The sequence below is a fragment of the Pseudophryne corroboree genome, chromosome 9 (assembly GCF_028390025.1).
Source record: "Pseudophryne corroboree isolate aPseCor3 chromosome 9, aPseCor3.hap2, whole genome shotgun sequence".
NCBI lineage: Eukaryota > Metazoa > Chordata > Amphibia > Anura > Myobatrachidae > Pseudophryne > Pseudophryne corroboree.
In genome coordinates, this window is record NC_086452.1 from 479,636,768 (window position 1) to 479,660,111 (window position 23,344).

The window sequence follows — 23,344 nt, forward strand, 5'->3', positions numbered from 1 at the left end:
GCCAATAATTTATTAGAAATCAGCAGTTTTTTATCGGGGGAAACCCACGCTTTATCACACACCTCATTTAATTCATCTGACTCAGGAAAAACCACTGGTAGTTTTTTCACACCCCACATAATACCCTTTTTTGTGGTACTTGTAGTGTCAGAAATGTTCAATGCCTCCTTCATTGCCGTGATCATGTAACGTGTGGCCCTACTGGACATTACGTTTGTCTCGTCACCGTCGACACTGGATTCAGTATCCGTGTCAGGGTCTGTGTCGACCATCTGAGGTAACGGGCGTTTTAGCGCCCCTGACGGTGTCTGAGACGCCTGGACAGGCACTAATTGATTTGTCGGCTGTCTCATGTCGTCAACAGTTTTTTGCAAAGTGCTGACATTGTCACGTAATTCTTTAATTACTACCATCCAGTCAGGTGTCGACTCCCTAGGGGGTGACATCACTAACACAGGCAATTGCTCTGCTTCCACATCATTTTCCTCCTCATACATGTCGACACAATCGTACCGACACCCAGCACACACACAGGGAATGCTCTGATAGAGGACAGGACCCCACTAGCCCTTTGGGGAGACAGAGGGAGAGTTTGCCAGCACACACCAGAGCGCTATATATATACACAGGGATAACCTTATATAAGTGTTACTCCCTGTTATAGCTGCTGTATTTATATATTAGCTGCCAATAGTGCCCCCCTCTCTGTTTTACCCTGTTTCTGTAGTGCAGGACTGCAGGGGAGAGTCAGGGAGCCGTCCTTCCAGCGGAGCTGTGAAAGAAAATGGCGCTAGTGTGCTGAGGAGAAAGGCTCCGCCCCCTTCACGGCGGCCTTTTCTCCCGCTTTTTCAGGAAACTGGCAGGGGATAAATGCATCCATATAGCCCAGGAGCTATATGTGATGCATTTTTTTAGCCATATAAGGTTTTTATATCGTTTTTATTGCGTCTCAGGGCGCTCCCCCCCAGCGCCATGCACCCTCAGTGACCGGAGTGTGAAGTGTGCTGAGAGCAATGGCGCACAGCTGCAGTGCTGTGCGCTACCTTATTTGAAGACAGGAACGTCTTCTGCCGCCGCTTTCTCCGGACCTCTTCGCTCTTCTGGCTCTGTAAGGGGGGCGGCGGCGCGGCTCCGGGACCCATCCAGGCTGAACCTGTGATCGTCCCTCTGGAGCTAATGTCCAGTAGCCAAGAAGCCCAATCCACTCTGCAGTCAGGTGAGTTCGCTTCTTCTCCCCTTAGTCCCACGATGCAGTGAGCCTGTTGCCAGCAGGACTCACTGAAAATAAAAAACCTATTTAAACTTTAACTTCTAAGCAGCTCAGGAGAGCCACCTAGATTGCACCCTTCTCGTTCGGGCACAAAAATCTAACTGAGGCTTGGAGGAGGGTCATAGGGGGAGGAGCCAGTGCACACCAGCTAGTCTAAAGCTTTTACTTTTTGTGCCCAGTCTCCTGCGGAGCCGCTATTCCCCATGGTCCTTACGGAGTACCCAGCATCCACTAGGACGTCAGAGAAATATATATATATATATATATATATATATATATATACACACTAGTCACTACCCTCCCTGGGACTTCCTCACAGGCACGCAGTACCTCCCTATGCCCGGTCACTCTGGTATAATACATGACACAGATGTGCTCCTCACCTGCTGCCTGTACAGAGACACGTAGTCCTGGGACCCCTCTTCCGTGTGGGGGCTCGGCATAAGGCGCAGGTTGCTGACACACGTCCGCCAGGGTCCGGGCTTGGCTGAGGGGTCTGACGCCTGCATCTGAATGGTCAGGAAAGCGGTGTAGTAGTTCTTGAAGCTGATCTCCTGCACCAGAGAGGGGTAATACACTCAGTGAGCTGTCCCTGGAAGACCCCCCCTGCAGGGAGTCACAGCACACAGACTATGATTCGGCACCAGGCACTGCCGCTACTGGACACAACTAATAGGAAGCTGGTGATATGGGGTGATTATACCCGTCAGCTGGGGGGGGGGGGGGGTCATTATACTGATACAAACCGGAGGGGGAGGGGCATTATACTGATACACACAGGAGGGGGGTCATTATACTGATACACACAGGGGGGGCATTATACTGATACACACAGGAGGGGGGCATTATACTGATACACACAGGAGGGGGGGTCATTATACTGATACACACAGGGGGGGGGGCATTATACTGATACACACAGGGGGGGGGGGTCATTATACTGATACACACAGGGGGGGTCATTATACTGAAACACACAGGAGGGGGGTCATTATACTGATACACACAGGAGGGGGGGGCATTATACTGATACACACAGGGGGGGGGGTCATTATACTGATACACACAGGAGGGGGGGCATTATACTGATACACACAGGAGGGGGGGCATTATACTGATACACACAGGAGGGGGGGCATTATACTGATACACACAGGAGGGGGGGCATTATACTGATACACACAGGAGGGGGGCATTATACTAATACACACAGGAGGGGGGGCATTATACTGATACACACAGGAGGGGGGGCATTATACTGATACACACAGGAGGGGGGGCATTATACTGATACACACAGGAGGGGGGGCATTATACTGATAAACACAGGAGGGGGGCATTATACTGAAACACACAGGAGGGGGGTCATTATACTGATACACACAGGAGGGGGGGGCATTATACTGATACACACAGGGGGGGGGGTCATTATACTGATACACACAGGAGGGGGGGCATTATACTGATACACACAGGAGGGGGGCATTATGCTGATACACACAGGGGGGGGGGGGGCATTATACTAATACACACAGAAGGGGGGTCATTATACTGATATACACTGGGGGGGGCATTATACGGATACACACAGGGGGGGGGCATTATACTGATACACACAGGAGGGGGCATTATACTGATACACACAGGAGGGGGGCATTATACTGATACACACAGGAGGGGGTCATTATACTGATACACACAGGAGGGGGGTCATTATACTGATACACACAGGAGGGGGGGGGGGTCATTATACTGATACACACAGGAGGGGGGGTCATTATACTGATACACACAGGGGGGGCATTATACTGATACACACAGGGGGGGGGGGCATTATACTGATACACACAGGGGGGGGTCATTATACTGATACACACAGGAGGGGGGGGGTTATTATACTGATACACACAGGAGGGAGGGGGTCATAATACTGATACACACAGGGGGGGCATTATACTGATACACACAGGAGGGGGGGGGTCATTATACTGATACACACAGGAGGGGGGCATTATACTGATACACACAGGAGGGGGGGGGTCATTATACTGATACACACAGGAGGGGGGCATTATACTGATACACACAGGGGGGGGGGTCATTATACTGATACACACAGGAGGGGGGCATTATACTGATACACACAGGAGGGGGGGTCATTATACTGATACACACAGGAGGGGGGCATTATACTGATACACACAGGGGGGGGGGGGTCATTATACTGATACACACAGGAGGGGGGGGGGGTCATTATACTGATACACATAGGAGGGGGGGGGGGGGGTTATTATACTGATACACACAGGAGGGGGGGTCATTATACTGATACACACAGGAGGGGGGGTCATTATACTGATACACACAGGGGGGGCATTATACTGATACACACAGGAGGGGGGCATTATACTGATACACACAGGAGGGGGGCATTATACTGATACACACAGGAGGGGGGGGGGTCATTATACTGATACACACAGGAGGGGGGGCATTATACTGATACACACAGGAGGGGGGGGGGTCATTATACTGATACACACAGGAGGGGGGCATTATACTGATACACACAGGGGGGGGGGTCATTATACTGATACACACAGGAGGGGGGGGGGGTCATTATACTGATACACATAGGAGGGGGGGGGGGGTTATAATACTGATACACACAGGAGGGGGGGTCATTATACTGATACACACAGGAGGGGGGGTCATTATACTGATACACACAGGAGGGGGGGTCATTAAACTGATACACATAGGAGGGGGGGGGTTATTATACTGATACACACAGGAGGGGGGGTCATTATACTGATACACACAGGAGGGGGGGTCATTATACTGATACACACAGGAGGAGGGGTCATTATACTAATACACACAGGGGGGGTCATTATACTGATACACACAGGAGGGGGGTCATTATACTGATACACACAGGAGGGGGGCAATTATACTGATACACACAGGAGGGGGCAATTATACTGATACACACAGGAGGGGGTCATTATACTGATACACACAGGAGGGGGGCATTATACTGATACACACAGGAGGGGGGGGTCATTATACTGATACACACAGGAGGGGGGGTCATTATACTGATACACACAGGAGGGGGGGGGTCATTATACTGATACACACAGGAGGGGGGGGGGGTCATTATACTGATACACACAGGAGGGGGGTCATTATACTGATACACACAGGAGGGGAGTCATTATACTGATACACACAGGAGGGGGGGGGGCATTATACTGATACACACAGGAGGGGGGGTCATTATACTGATACACACAGGAGGGGGGTCATTATACTGATACACACAGGAGGGGGGGCATTATACTGATACACACAGGAGGGGGGCATTATACTGATACACACAGGAGGGGGGGTCATTATACTTATACACACAGGAGGGGGGGGTCATTATACTGATACACACAGGAGGGGGGGGGGTCATTATACTGGTACACACAGGAGGGGGGGCATTATACTGATACACACAGGAGGGGGGGTCATTATACTGATACACACAGGAGGGGGGGCATTATACTGATACACACAGGAGGGGGGTCATTATACTGATACACACAGGAGGGGGGTCATTATACTGATACACACAGGAGGGGGGGCATTATACTGATACACACAGGTGGGGGGGCATTATACTGATACACACAGGAGGGGGGGTCATTATACTGATACACACAGGAGGGGGGGTCATTATACTGATTCACACAGGAGGGGGGGCATTATACTGATACACACAGGAGGGGGGGCATTATACTGATACACACAGGGGGGGGCATTATACTGATACACACAGGGGGGGGCATTATACTGATACACACAGGAGGGGGGCATTATACTGATACACACAGGAGGGGGGCATTATACTGATACACACAGGAGGGGGGGTCATTATACTGATACACACAGGAGGGGGGGTCATTATACTGATACACACAGGAGGGGGGGTCATTATACTGATTCACACAGGAGGGGGGGCATTATACTGATACACACAGGAGGGGGGGCATTATACTGATACACACAGGGGGGGGCATTATACTGATACACACAGGAGGGGGGGCATTATACTGATACACACAGGAGGGGGGCATTATACTGATACACACAGGAGGGGGCGGGGCATTATACTGATACACACAGGAGGGGGGGGTCATTATACTGATACACACAGGAGGGGGGTCATTATACTGATACACACAGGGGGGGCATTATACTGATACACACAGGGGGGGGCATTATACTGATACACACAGGAGGGGGGGCATTATACTGATACACACAGGAGGGGGGCATTATACTGATACACACAGGAGGGGGGTCATTATACTGATACACACAGGGGGGGCATTATACTGATACACACAGGGGGGGGCATTATACTGATACACACAGGAGGGGGGGCATTATACTGATACACACAGGAGGGGGGCATTATACTGATACACACAGGAGGGGGGTCATTATACTGATACACACAGGGGGGGCATTATACTGATACACACAGGAGGGGGTCATTATACTGATACACACAGGAGGGGGGGCATTATACTGATACACACAGGAGGGGGGCATTATACTGATACACACAGGAGGGGGCATTATACTGATACACACAGGAGGGGGGGCATTATACTGATACACACAGGGGGGGCATTATACTGATACACACAGGAGGGGGGGCATTATATTGATACACACAGGAGGGGGGGTCATTATACTGATACACACAGGAGGGGGGGCATTATATTGATACACACAGGAGGGGGGTCATTATACTGATACACACAGGAGGGGGGGCATTATACTGATACACACAGGGGGGGGCATTATACTGATACACACAGGAGGGGGGTCATTATACTGATACACACAGGAGGGGGGTCATTATACTGATACACACAGGAGGGGGGTCATTATACCGATACACACAGGGGGGGCATTATACCGATACACACAGGGGGGGTCATTATACTGATACACACAGGAGGGGGGTCATTATACTGATACACACAGGAGGGGGGGTGCATTATACTGATACACACAGGAGGGGGGGGGGCATTATACTGATACACACAGGAGGGGGGTCATTATACTGATACACACAGGAGGGGGGGTCATTATACTGATACACACAGGAGGGGGGTCATTATACTGATACACACAGGAGGGGGGGGGGGCATTATACTGATACACACAGGAGGGGGGGGGTCATTATACTGATACACACAGGGGGGGCATTATACTGATACACACAGGGGGGGGTCATTATACTGATACACACAGGAGGGGGTCATTATACTGATACACACAGGGGGGGGCATTATACTGATACACACAGGGGGGGGGCAGAAGACTGATACACACAGGGGGGGCATTAGACTGATACACACAGTAGGGGGGTCATTATACTGATACACACAGGAGGGGGGCATTATACTGATACACACAGGAGGGGGGTCATTATACTGATACACACAGGAGGGGGGGTCATTATACTGATACACACAGGAGGGGGGCATTATACTGATACACACAGGAGGGGGGGCATTATACTGATACACACAGGAGGGGGGGCATTATACTGATACACACAGGAGGGGGGCATTATACTGATACACACAGGAGGGGGGGCATTATACTGATACACACAGGAGGGGGGGTCATTATACTGATACACACAGGAGGGGGGCATTATACTGATACACACAGGAGGGGGGGCATTATACTGATACACACAGGAGGGGGGCATTATACTGATACACACAGGAGGGGGGTCATTATACTGATACACACAGGAGGGGGGCATTATACTGATACACACAGGAGGGGGGGGGTCATTATACTGATATACAGGGGGGGGGGCATTATACTGATACACACAGGAGGGGGGCATTATACTGATACACACAGGGGGGGCATTATACTGATACACACAGGAGGGGGGGTTATTATACTGATACACACAGGAGGGGGGGCATTATACTGATACACACAGGAGGGGGGCATTATACTGATACACACAGGAGGGGGGGTCATTATACTGATACACACAGGAGGGGGGGTCATTATACTGATACACACAGGAGGGGGGGTCATTATACTGATACACACAGGAGGGGGGGTCATTATACTGATACACACAGGAGGGGGGGTCATTATACTGATACACACAGGAGGGGGGGGTCATTATACTGATACACACAGGAGGGGGGGCATTATACTGATACACACAGGAGGGGAATCATTATACTGATACACACAGGAGGGGGGGTCATTATACTGATACACACAGGGGGGGCATTATACTGATACACACAGGAGGGGGGGCATTATACTGATACACACAGGAGGGGGGCATTATACTGATACACACAGGAGGGGGGGCATTATACTGATACACACAGGAGGGGGGCATTATACTGATACACACAGGAGGGGGGGCATTATACTGATACACACAGGAGGGGGGGGTCATTATACTGATAAACACAGGAGGGGGGCATTATACTGATACACACAGGAGGGGGGGTCATTATACTGATACACACAGGAGGGGGGGCATTATACTGATACACACAGGAGGGGGGGTGCATTATACTGATACACACAGGAGGGGGGGGGCATTATACTGATACACACAGGAGGGGGGTCATTATACTGATACACACAGGAGGGGGGCATTATACTGATACACACAGGAGGGGGGTCATTATACTGATACACACAGGAGGGGGGGGTCATTATACTGATACACACAGGGGGGGCATTATACTGATACACACAGGGGGGGGCATTATACTGATACACACAGGAGGGGGGTCATTATACTGATACACACAGGAGGGGGGTCATTATACTGATACACACAGGAGGGGGGTCATTATACCGATACACACAGGGGGGGCATTATACTGATACACACAGGGGGGTCATTATACTGATACACACAGGAGGGGGGTCATTATACTGATACACACAGGAGGGGGGGTGCATTATACTGATACACACAGGAGGGGGGGGGCATTATACTGATACACACAGGAGGGGGGTCATTATACTGATACACACAGGAGGGGGGGTCATTATACTGATACACACAGGAGGGGGGTCATTATACTGATACACACAGGAGGGGGGGGCATTATACTGATACACACAGGAGGGGGGGGGTCATTATACTGATACACACAGGGGGGGGCATTATACTGATACACACAGGGGGGGGTCATTATACTGATACACACAGGAGGGGGTCATTATACTGATACACACAGGGGGGGGCATTATACTGATACACACAGGGGGGGGGCAGAAGACTGATACACACAGGGGGGGGGCATTAGACTGATACACACAGTAGGGGGGTCATTATACTGATACACACAGGAGGGGGGGCATTATACTGATACACACAGGAGGGGGGTCATTATACTGATACACACAGGAGGGGGGGTCATTATACTGATACACACAGGAGGGGGGCATTATACTGATACACACAGGAGGGGGGGCATTATACTGATACACACAGGAGGGGGGGCATTATACTGATACACACAGGAGGGGGGCATTATACTGATACACACAGGAGGGGGGGCATTATACTGATACACACAGGAGGGGGGGTCATTATACTGATACACACAGGAGGGGGGCATTATACTGATACACACAGGAGGGGGGGCATTATACTGATACACACAGGAGGGGGTCATTATACTGATACACACAGGAGGGGGGTCATTATACTGATACACACAGGAGGGGGGCATTATACTGATACACACAGGAGGGGGGGGGGTCATTATACTGATATACAGGGGGGGGGCATTATACTGATACACACAGGAGGGGGGCATTATACTGATACACACAGGGGGGGCATTATACTGATACACACAGGAGGGGGGGTTATTATACTGATACACACAGGAGGGGGGGCATTATACTGATACACACAGGAGGGGGGCATTATACTGATACACACAGGAGGGGGGGTCATTATACTGATACACACAGGAGGGGGGGTCATTATACTGATACACACAGGAGGGGGGGTCATTATACTGATACACACAGGAGGGGGGGTCATTATACTGATACACACAGGAGGGGGGGTCATTATACTGATACACACAGGAGGGGGGGGTCATTATACTGATACACACAGGAGGGGGGGCATTATACTGATACACACAGGAGGGGGATCATTATACTGATACACACAGGAGGGGGGGTCATTATACTGATACACACAGGGGGGGCATTATACTGATACACACAGGAGGGGGGGCATTATACTGATACACACAGGAGGGGGGGCATTATACTGATACACACAGGAGGGGGGGCATTATACTGATACACACAGGAGGGGGGCATTATACTGATACACACAGGAGGGGGGGCATTATACTGATACACACAGGAGGGGGGGGTCATTATACTGATAAACACAGGAGGGGGGCATTATACTGATACACACAGGAGGGGGGGTCATTATACTGATACACACAGGAGGGGGGGCATTATACTGATACACACAGGAGGGGGGGTGCATTATACTGATACACACAGGAGGGGGGGGGCATTATACTGATACACACAGGAGGGGGGTCATTATACTGATACACACAGGAGGGGGGCATTATACTGATACACACAGGAGGGGGGTCATTATACTGATACACACAGGAGGGGGGGTCATTATACTGATACACACAGGGGGGGCATTATACTGATACACACAGGAGGGGGGTCATTATACTGATACACACAGGGGGGGCATTATACTGATACACACAGGGGGGGGCATTATACTGATACACACAGGAGGGGGGGCATTATACTGATACACACAGGAGGGGGGCATTATACTGATACACACAGGAGGGGGGTCATTATACTGATACACACAGGGGGGGGGGCATTATACTGATACACACAGGAGGGGGTCATTATACTGATACACACAGGAGGGGGGGCATTATACTGATACACACAGGAGGGGGGCATTATACTGATACACACAGGAGGGGGCATTATACTGATACACACAGGAGGGGGGGCATTATACTGATACACACAGGGGGGGGCATTATACTGATACACACAGGAGGGGGGGCATTATATTGATACACACAGGAGGGGGGGTCATTATACTGATACACACAGGAGGGGGGGCATTATATTGATACACACAGGAGGGGGGTCATTATACTGATACACACAGGAGGGGGGGCATTATACTGATACACACAGGGGGGGGCATTATACTGATACACACAGGGGGGGGTCATTATACTGATACACACAGGAGGGGGGTCATTATACTGATACACACAGGAGGGGGGTCATTATACTGATACACACAGGAGGGGGGTCATTATACCGATACACACAGGGGGGGCATTATACCGATACACACAGGGGGGGTCATTATACTGATACACACAGGAGGGGGGTCATTATACTGATACACACAGGAGGGGGGGTGCATTATACTGATACACACAGGAGGGGGGGGGCATTATACTGATACACACAGGAGGGGGGTCATTATACTGATACACACAGGAGGGGGGGTCATTATACTGATACACACAGGAGGGGGGTCATTATACTGATACACACAGGAGGGGGGGGGGCATTATACTGATACACACAGGAGGGGGGGGGGTCATTATACTGATACACACAGGGGGGGCATTATACTGATACACACAGGGGGGGGTCATTATACTGATACACACAGGAGGGGGTCATTATACTGATACACACAGGGGGGGGCATTATACTGATACACACAGGGGGGGGGCAGAAGACTGATACACACAGGGGGGGGCATTAGACTGATACACACAGTAGGGGGGTCATTATACTGATACACACAGGAGGGGGGCATTATACTGATACACACAGGAGGGGGGTCATTATACTGATACACACAGGAGGGGGGGTCATTATACTGATACACACAGGAGGGGGGCATTATACTGATACACACAGGAGGGGGGGCATTATACTGATACACACAGGAGGGGGGGCATTATACTGATACACACAGGAGGGGGGCATTATACTGATACACACAGGAGGGGGGGCATTATACTGATACACACAGGAGGGGGGGTCATTATACTGATACACACAGGAGGGGGGCATTATACTGATACACACAGGAGGGGGGGCATTATACTGATACACACAGGAGGGGGGCATTATACTGATACACACAGGAGGGGGGTCATTATACTGATACACACAGGAGGGGGGTCATTATACTGATACACACAGGAGGGGGGCATTATACTGATACACACATACACACAGGAGGGGGGTCATTATACTGATACACACAGGAGGGGGGGCATTATACTGATACACACAGGAGGGGGGGGGTCATTATACTGATATACAGGGGGGGGGGGCATTATACTGATACACACAGGAGGGGGGCATTATACTGATACACACAGGGGGGGCATTATACTGATACACACAGGAGGGGGGGTTATTATACTGATACACACAGGAGGGGGGGCATTATACTGATACACACAGGAGGGGGGCATTATACTGATACACACAGGAGGGGGGGGTCATTATACTGATACACACAGGAGGGGGGGTCATTATACTGATACACACAGGAGGGGGGGTCATTATACTGATACACACAGGAGGGGGGGTCATTATACTGATACACACAGGAGGGGGGGGTCATTATACTGATACACACAGGAGGGGGGGGGGTCATTATACTGATACACACAGGAGGGGGGGCATTATACTGATACACACAGGAGGGGATCATTATACTGATACACACAGGAGGGGGGGGTCATTATACTGATACACACAGGGGGGGCATTATACTGATACACACAGGAGGGGGGGCATTATACTGATACACACAGGAGGGGGGCATTATACTGATACACACAGGAGGGGGGGCATTATACTGATACACACAGGAGGGGGGCATTATACTGATACACACAGGAGGGGGGGCATTATACTGATACACACAGGAGGGGGGGGGGTCATTATACTGATAAACACAGGAGGGGGGCATTATACTGATACACACAGGAGGGGGGGTCATTATACTGATACACACAGGAGGGGGGGCATTATACTGATACACACAGGAGGGGGGGTGCATTATACTGATACACACAGGAGGGGGGGGGGGCATTATACTGATACACACAGGAGGGGGGTCATTATACTGATACACACAGGAGGGGGGCATTATACTGATACACACAGGAGGGGGGTCATTATACTGATACACACAGGAGGGGGGGTCATTATACTGATACACACAGGAGGGGGGTCATTATACTGATACACACAGGAGGGGGGGCATTATACTGATACACACAGGAGGGGGGTCATTATACTGATACACACAGGAGGGGGGGTCATTATACTGATAAACACAGGAGGGGGGCATTATACTGATACACACAGGAGGGGGGGTGTCATTATACTGATAAACACAGGAGGGGGGGGTCATTATACTGATACACACAGGAGGGGGGTCATTATACTGATACACACAGGAGGGGGGCATTATACTGATACACACAGGAGGGGGGGTCATTATACTGATACACACAGGAGGGGGGGGTCATTATACTGATACACACAGGAGGGGGGTCATTATACTGATACACACAGGAGGGGGGGCATTATACTGATACACACAGGAGGGGGGCATTATACTGATACACACAGGAGGGGGGGGGGTCATTATACTGATACACACAGGGGGGGCATTATACTGATACACACAGGCGGGGGGGGGGGCATTATACTGATACACACAGGGGGGGGCATTATACTGATACACACAGGAGGGGGGGCATTATACTGATACACACAGGAGGGGGGTCATTATACTGATACACACAGGGGGGGGGGGGCGCATTAGACTGATACACACAGGAGGGGAGTCATTATACTGATACACACAGGGGGGGGCATTATACTGATACACACAGGAGGGGGGCATTATACTGATACACACAGGAGGGGGGGCATTATACTGATACACACAGGAGGGGGGGCATTATACTGATACACACAGGAGGGGGGGGCATTATACTGATACACACAGGAGGGGGCATTATACTGATACACACAGGGGGGGGCATTATACTGATACACACAGGAGGGGGGCATTATACTGATACACACAGGAGGGGGGCATTATACTGATACACACAGGAGGGGGGGCATTATACTGATACACACAGGAGGGGGGCATTATACTGATACACACAGGAGGGGGAGCATTATACTGATACACACAGGAGGGGGGGGTCATTATACTGATACACACAGGAGGGGGGGTCATTATACTGATACACACAGGAGGGGGGGGTCATTATACTGATACACACAGGAGGGGGGTCATTATACTGATACACACAGGGGGGGGGCATTATACTGATACACACAGGGGGGGGCATTATACTGATACACACAGGAGGGGGGCATTATACTGATACACACAGGAGGGGGCATTATACTGATACACACAGGAGGGTGGTCATTATACTGATACACACAGGGGGGGCATTATACGGATACACACAGGGGGGGCATTATACTGATACACACAGGGGGGGCATTATACTGATACACACAGGAGGGGGGGTCATTATACTGATACACACAGGAGGGGGGTCATTATACTGATACACACAGGAGGGGGGTCATTATACTGATACACACAGGGGGGGGGCATTATACCTGATACACACAGGGGGGGCATTATACTGATACACACAGGAGGGGGGTCATTATAATAATACACACAGGGGGGGCATTATACTGATACACACAGGAGGGGGGTCATTATACTGATACACACAGGGGGGGGGGGCATTATACTGATACACACAGGAGGGGGGTCATTATACTGATACACACAGGAGGGGGGTCATTATACTGATACACACAGGAGGGGGGTCATTATACTGATACACACAGGAGGGGGGGTTTTGTACTGATACACACAGGAGGGGGGCATTATACGGATACACACAGGAGGGGGGTCATTATACTGATACACACAGGGGGGGCATTATACTGATACACACAGGAGGGGGGTCATTATACTGATACACACAGGAGGGGGGGTCATTATACTGATACACACAGGAGGGGGGTCATTATACTGATACACACAGGGGGGGGGGCATTATACTGATACACACAGGAGGGGGGTCATTATACTGATACACACAGGGGGGGGGCATTATACTGATACACACAGGAGGGGGGTCATTATACTGATACACACAGGAGGGGGGGTCATTATACTGATACACACAGGAGGGGGGGGGGCATTATACTGATACACACAGGAGGGGGGGGGGTCATTATACTGATACACACAGGAGGGGGGGCATTATACTGATACACACAGGAGGGGAGTCATTATACTGATACACACAGGAGGGGGGGGCAATTATACTGATACACACAGGAGGGGGGTCATTATACTGATACACACAGAAGGGGGGGGGCATTATACTGATACACACAGGAGGGGGGCATTATACTGATACACACAGGAGGGGGGGCATTATACTGATACACACAGGAGGGGGGGTTATTATACTGATACACACAGGAGGGGGGGCATTATACTGATACACACAGGAGGGGGGGCATTATACTGATACACACAGGAGGGGGGGCATTATACTGATACACACAGGAGGGGGGCATTATACTGATACACACAGGAAGGGGCATTATACTGATACACACAGGAGGGGGGGCATTATACTGATACACACAGGAGGGGGGGCATTATACTGATACACACAGGAGGGGGGCATTATACTGATACACACAGGAGGGGGGTCATTATACTGATACACACGGGGGGGGCATTATACTAATACACACAGGGGGGGGGCATTATAGTGATACACACAGGAGGGGGGCATTATACTGATACACACAGGGGGGGCATTATACTGATACAAACAGGAGGGGGGTCATTATACTAATACACACAGGGGGGGGCATTATACTGATACACACAGGGGGGGCATTATACTGATACAAACAGGAGGGGGGTCATTATACTAATACACACAGGGGGGGGGCATTATACTGGCACACACGGGGGGCATTATACTGATACACACATAAGGGGGGGGGTCATTATACTGATACACACAGGAGGGGGGGGTCATTATACTGATACACACAAGAGGGGGGGGGTCATTATACTGATACACACAAGAGGGGGGGTCATTATACTGATACACACAGGAGAGGGGCATTATACTGATACACATAGGGGGGGGGGGGCATTATACTGATACACACAGGGGGGGGGGGGGGGCATTATACTGATACACACAGGGGGGGCATTATACTGATACACACAGGGGGGGTCATTATACTGATACACACAGGAGGGGGGGCATTATACTGATACACACAGGAGGGGGGGCATTATACTGATACACACAGGGGGGGGTCATTATACTAATAAACACAGGGGGGGGCATTATACTGATACACACAGGGGGGGGGTCATTATACTGGCACACACAGGGGGGGCATTATACTGATACACACAGGAGGGGGGCATTATACTGATACACACAGGAGGGGGGCATTATACTGATACACACAGGGGGGGCATTATACTGATACACACAGGAGGGGGGTCATTATACTGATACACACAGGAGGGGGGCATTATACTGATACACACAGGAGGGGGGTCATTATACTGATACACACAGGAGGGGGGGTCATTATACTGATACACACAGGGGGGGCATTATACTGATACACACAGGAGGGGGGTCATTATACTGATACACACAGGGGGGGGCATTATACTGATACACACAGGGGGGGGCATTATACTGATACACACAGGAGGGGGGGCATTATACTGATACACACAGGAGGGGGGCATTATACTGATACACACAGGAGGGGGGTCATTATACTGATACACACAGGGGGGGCATTATACTGATACACACAGGAGGGGGTCATTATACTGATACACACAGGAGGGGGGGCATTATACTGATACACACAGGAGGGGGGCATTATACTGATACACACAGGAGGGGGCATTATACTGATACACACAGGAGGGGGGGCATTATACTGATACACACAGGGGGGGGCATTATACTGATACACACAGGAGGGGGGGCATTATATTGATACACACAGGAGGGGGGGTTCATTATACTGATACACACAGGAGGGGGGGGCATTATATTGATACACACAGGAGGGGGGTCATTATACTGATACACACAGGAGGGGGGGCATTATACTGATACACACAGGGGGGGGCATTATACTGATACACACAGGAGGGGGGGTCATTATACTGATACACACAGGAGGGGGGTCATTATACTGATACACACAGGAGGGGGGTCATTATACCGATACACACAGGAGGGGGGGCATTATACTGATACACACAGGAGGGGGGGCATTATACTGATACACACAGGAGGGGGGGTCATTATACTGATACACACAGGAGGGGGGCATTATACTGATACACACAGGAGGGGGGGCATTATACTGATACACACAGGAGGGGGGCATTATACTGATACACACAGGAGGGGGGGTCATTATACTGATACACACAGGAGGGGGGCATTATACTGATACACACAGGAGGGGGGGGGTCATTATACTGATATACAGGGGGGGGGGGCATTATACTGATACACACAGGAGGGGGGCATTATACTGATACACACAGGGGGGGCATTATACTGATACACACAGAGGGGGGGTTATTATACTGATACACACAGGAGGGGGGGCATTATACTGATACACACAGGAGGGGGGCATTATACTGATACACACAGGAGGGGGGGTCATTATACTGATACACACAGGAGGGGGGGTCATTATACTGATACACACAGGAGGGGGGGTCATTATACTGATACACACAGGAGGGGGGGTCATTATACTGATACACACAGGAGGGGGGGTCATTATACTGATACACACAGGAGGGGGGGGTCATTATACTGATACACACAGGAGGGGGGGGCATTATACTGATACACACAGGAGGGGGATCATTATACTGATACACACAGGAGGGGGGGTCATTATACTGATACACACAGGGGGGGCATTATACTGATACACACAGGAGGGGGGGGCATTATACTGATACACACAGGAGGGGGGCATTATACTGATACACACAGGAGGGGGGGCATTATACTGATACACACAGGAGGGGGGCATTATACTGATACACACAGGAGGGGGGGCATTATACTGATACACACAGGAGGGGGGGGGTCATTATACTGATAAACACAGGAGGGGGGCATTATACTGATACACACAGGAGGGGGGGTCATTATACTGATACACACAGGAGGGGGGGCATTATACTGATACACACAGGAGGGGGGGTGCATTATACTGATACACACAGGAGGGGGGGGCATTATACTGATACACACAGGAGGGGGGTCATTATACTGATACACACAGGAGGGGGGGCATTATACTGATACACACAGGAGGGGGGTCATTATACTGATACACACAGGAGGGGGGGTCATTATACTGATACACACAGGAGGGGGGTCATTATACTGATACACACAGGAGGGGGGGCATTATACTGATACACACAGGAGGGGGGGTCATTATACTGATACACACAGGAGGGGGGGGTCATTATACTGATACACACAGGAGGGGGGGCATTATACTGATACACACAGGAGGGGGGGTCATTATACTGATACACACAGGAGGGGGGGGTCATTATACTGATACACACAGGAGGGGGGTCATTATACTGATACACACAGGAGGGGGGCATTATACTGATACACACAGGAGGGGGGGTCATTATACTGATACACACAGGAGGGGGGGTCATTATACTGATACACACAGGAGGGGGGTCATTATACTGATACACACAGGAGGGGGGTCATTATACTGATACACACAGGAGGGGGGTCATTATACTGATACACACAGGAGGGGGGTCATTATACTGATACACACAGGAGGGGGGCATTATACTGATACACACAGGAGGGGGGTCATTATACTGATACACACAGGAGGGGAGGTCATTATACTGATACACACAGGCTGATACACACAGGAGGGGGGTCATTATACTGATACACACAGGGGGGGGGGGGCGCATTAGACTGATACACACAGGAGGGGAGTCATTATACTGATACACACAGGGGGGGCATTATACTGATACACACAGGAGGGGGGCATTATACTGATACACACAGGAGGGGGGGCATTATACTGATACACACAGGAGGGGGGGCATTATACTGATACACACAGGAGGGGGGGGCATTATACTGATACACACAGGAGGGGGCATTATACTGATACACACAGGGGGGGCATTATACTGATACACACAGGAGGGGGGCATTATACTGATACACACAGGAGGGGGGCATTATACTGATACACACAGGAGGGGGGGCATTATACTGATACACACAGGAGGGGGGCATTATACTGATACACACAGGAGGGGGAGCATTATACTGATACACACAGGAGGGGGGGGTCATTATACTGATACACACAGGAGGGGGGGTCATTATATTGATACACACAGGAGGGGGGGTCATTATACTGATACACACAGGAGGGGGGTCATTATACTGATACACACAGGGGGGGGCATTATACTGATACACACAGGGGGGGCATTATACTGATACACACAGGAGGGGGGCATTATACTGATACACACAGGAGGGGGCATTATACTGATACACACAGGAGGGTGGTCATTATACTGATACACACAGGGGGGGCATTATACGGATACACACAGGGGGGGCATTATACTGATACACACAGGGGGGGCATTATACTGATACACACAGGAGGGGGGGTCATTATACTGATACACACAGGAGGGGGGTCATTATACTGATACACACAGGAGGGGGGTCATTATACTGATACACACAGGGGGGGGGCATTATACCTGATACACACAGGGGGGGGCATTATACTGATACACACAGGAGGGGGGTCATTATAATAATACACACAGGGGGGGGCATTATACTGATACACACAGGAGGGGGGTCATTATACTGATACACACAGGGGGGGGGGCATTATACTGATACACACAGGAGGGGGTCATTATACTGATACACACAGGAGGGGGGTCATTATACTGATACACACAGGAGGGGGGTCATTATACTGATACACACAGGAGGGGGGGTTTTGTACTGATACACACAGGAGGGGGGCATTATACGGATACACACAGGAGGGGGGTCATTATACTGATACACACAGGGGGGGCATTATACTGATACACACAGGAGGGGGGTCATTATACTGATACACACAGGAGGGGGGGTCATTATACTGATACACACAGGAGGGGGGTCATTATACTGATACACACAGGGGGGGGGCATTATACTGATACACACAGGAGGGGGGTCATTATACTGATACACACAGGGGGGGGGCATTATACTGATACACACAGGAGGGGGGTCATTATACTGATACACACAGGAGGGGGGGTCATTATACTGATACACACAGGAGGGGGGGGGGGGCATTATACTGATACACACAGGAGGGGGGGGGGGTCATTATACTGATACACACAGGAGGGGGGGCATTATACTGATACACACAGGAGGGGAGTCATTATACTGATACACACAGGAGGGGGGGGGGCATTATACTGATACACACAGGAGGGGGGTCATTATACTGATACACACAGAAGGGGGGGGGCATTATACTGATACACACAGGAGGGGGGCATTATACTGATACACACAGGAGGGGGGGCATTATACTGATACACACAGGAGGGGGGGTTATTATACTGATACACACAGGAGGGGGGGCATTATACTGATACACACAGGAGGGGGGGCATTATACTGATACACACAGGAGGGGGGGTCATTATACTGATACACACAGGGGGGGCATTATACTGATACACACAGGAGGGGGGTCATTATACTGATACACACAGGAGGGGGGGCATTATACTGATACACACAGGAGGGGGGGCATTATACTGATACACACAGGAGGGGGGCATTATACTGATACACACAGGAAGGGGCATTATACTGATACACACAGGAGGGGGGGCATTATACTGATACACACAGGAGGGGGGGCATTATACTGATACACACAGGAGGGGGCATTATACTGATACACACAGGAGGGGGGTCATTATACTGATACACACGGGGGGGCATTATACTAATACACACAGGGGGGGGGGGCATTATAGTGATACACACAGGAGGGGGGCATTATACTGATACACACAGGGGGGGCATTATACTGATACAAACAGGAGGGGGGTCATTATACTAATACACACAGGGGGGGGCATTATACTGATACACACAGGGGGGGCATTATACTGATACAAACAGGAGGGGGGTCATTATACTAATACACACAGGGGGGGGGCATTATACTGGCACACACAGGGGGGGCATTATACTGATACACACAGGAGGGGGGGGGGTCATTATACTGATACACACAGGAGGGGGGGGTCATTATACTGATACACACAAGAGGGGGGGGGGTCATTATACTGATACACACAAGAGGGGGGGTCATTATACTGATACACACAGGAGAGGGGCATTATACTGATACACATAGGGGGGGGGGGGCATTATACTGATACACACAGGGGGGGGGGCATTATACTGATACACACAGGGGGGGCATTATACTGATACACACAGGGGGGGGTCATTATACTGATACACACAGGAGGGGGGGCATTATACTGATACACACAGGAGGGGGGGCATTATACTGATACACACAGGGGGGGGTCATTATACTAATAAACACAGGGGGGGGCATTATACTGATACACACAGGGGGGGGTCATTATACTGGCACACACAGGGGGGGCATTATACTGATACACACAGGAGGGGGGGCATTATACTGATACACACAGGGGGGGGTCATTATACTAATAAACACAGGGGGGGGCATTATACTGATACACACAGGGGGGGGGGTCATTATACTGATACACACAGGAGGGGGGGCATTATACTGATACACACAGGAGGGGGGTCATTATACTGATACACACAGGAGGGGGGGCATTATACTGATACACACAGGAGGGGGGGGCATTATACTGATACACACATGAGGGGGGGCATTATACTGATACACACAGGAGGGGGGTCATTATACTGATACACACAGGAGGGGGGCATTATACTGATATAAAGGGGGGGGCATTATACTGATACACACAGGGGGGGGGGTCATTATACTGATACACACAGGAGGGGGGTCATTATACTGATACACACAGGAGGGGGGCATTATACTGATACACACAGGAGGGGGGGGTCATTATACTAATACACACAGGAGGGGGGGCATTATACTGATACACACAGGAGGGGGGGCATTATACTGATACACACATGAGGGGGGCATTATACTGATACACACAGGAGGGGGGTCATTATACTGATACACACAGGAGGGGGGGCATTATACTGATACACACAGGGGGGGGCATTATACTAATACACACAGGGGGGGTATTATACTGATACACACAGGAGGGGGTCATTATACTGATACACACAGGGGGGGCATTATACTGATACACACAGGGGGGGCATTATACTGATACACACAGGAGGGGGGTCATTATACTAATACACACAGGCGGGGGGGGGGGGGCATTATACTGATACACACAGGAGGGGGGGCATTATACTGATACACACAGGAGGGGGGTCATTATACTGATACACACAGGAGGGGGGTCATTATACTGATACACACAGGAGGGGGGTCATTATACTGATACACACAGGAGGGGGGGTCATTATACTGATACACACAGGAGGGGGGCATTATACTGATACACACAGGAGGGGGGTCATTATACTGATACACACAGGAGGGGGGGTCATTATACTGATACACACAGGAGGGGGGGTCATTATACTGATACACACAGGAGGGGGGTCATTATACTGATACACACAGGAGGGGGGTCATTATACTGATACACACAGGAGGGGGGGTCATTATACTGATACACACAGGAGGGGGGGGTCATTATACTGATACACACAGGAGGGGGGCATTATACTGATACACACAGGAGGGGGGTCATTATACTGATACACACAGGAGGGGGGGTCATTATACTGATACACACAGGAGGGGGGGTCATTATACTGATACACACAGGAGGGGGGGTCATTATACTGATACACACAGGAGGGGGGGCATTATACTGATACACACAGGAGGGTGGTCATTATACTGATACACACAGGGGGGGCATTATACTGATACACACAGAGGGGGGTCATTATACTAATACACACAGGGGGGGGTCATTATACTGATACACACAGGGGGGGGGGTCATTATACTGATACACACAGGAGGGTGGTCATTATACTGATACACACAGGGGGGGCATTATACTGATACACACAGGGGGGGCATTATACTGATACACACAGGAGGGGGGGTCATTATACTGATACACACAGGAGGGGGCATTATACTGATACACACAGGAGGGGGGTCATTATACTGATACACACAGGGGGGGGCATTATACTAATACACACAGGGGGGGGGGGGCATTATAGTGATACACACAGGAGGGGGGTCATTATACTAATACACACAGGGGGGGGGGGCATTATACTGATACACACAGGGGGGGCATTATACTGATACAAACAGGAGGGGGGTCATTATACTAATACACACAGGGGGGGGCATTATACTGGCACACACAGGGGGGGCATTATACTGATACACACAGGAGGGGGGGGGGCATTATACTGATACACACAGGAGGGGAGTCATTATACTGATACACACAGGAGAGGGGCATTATACTGATACACACAGGGGGGGGGCATTGTACTGATACACACAGGGGGGGGGGCATTA

General features: G+C 50.5%; 1 protein-coding gene across 2 annotated transcripts in view; it reads right to left on the minus strand.

Annotated features, from left to right (window-relative positions):
- The window catches only part of NICN1 (nicolin 1, tubulin polyglutamylase complex subunit), an 82,088-nt gene that overhangs the window by 52,333 nt on the left and 6,411 nt on the right, over positions 1-23,344 (minus strand). For both annotated transcript variants that reach the window (XM_063941441.1, XM_063941442.1), the window contains exon 2: positions 1,654-1,824. In XM_063941441.1, coding sequence (XP_063797511.1) covers positions 1,654-1,824 — 171 coding nt within the window. The remainder of the gene's footprint in view (positions 1-1,653; positions 1,825-23,344) is intronic.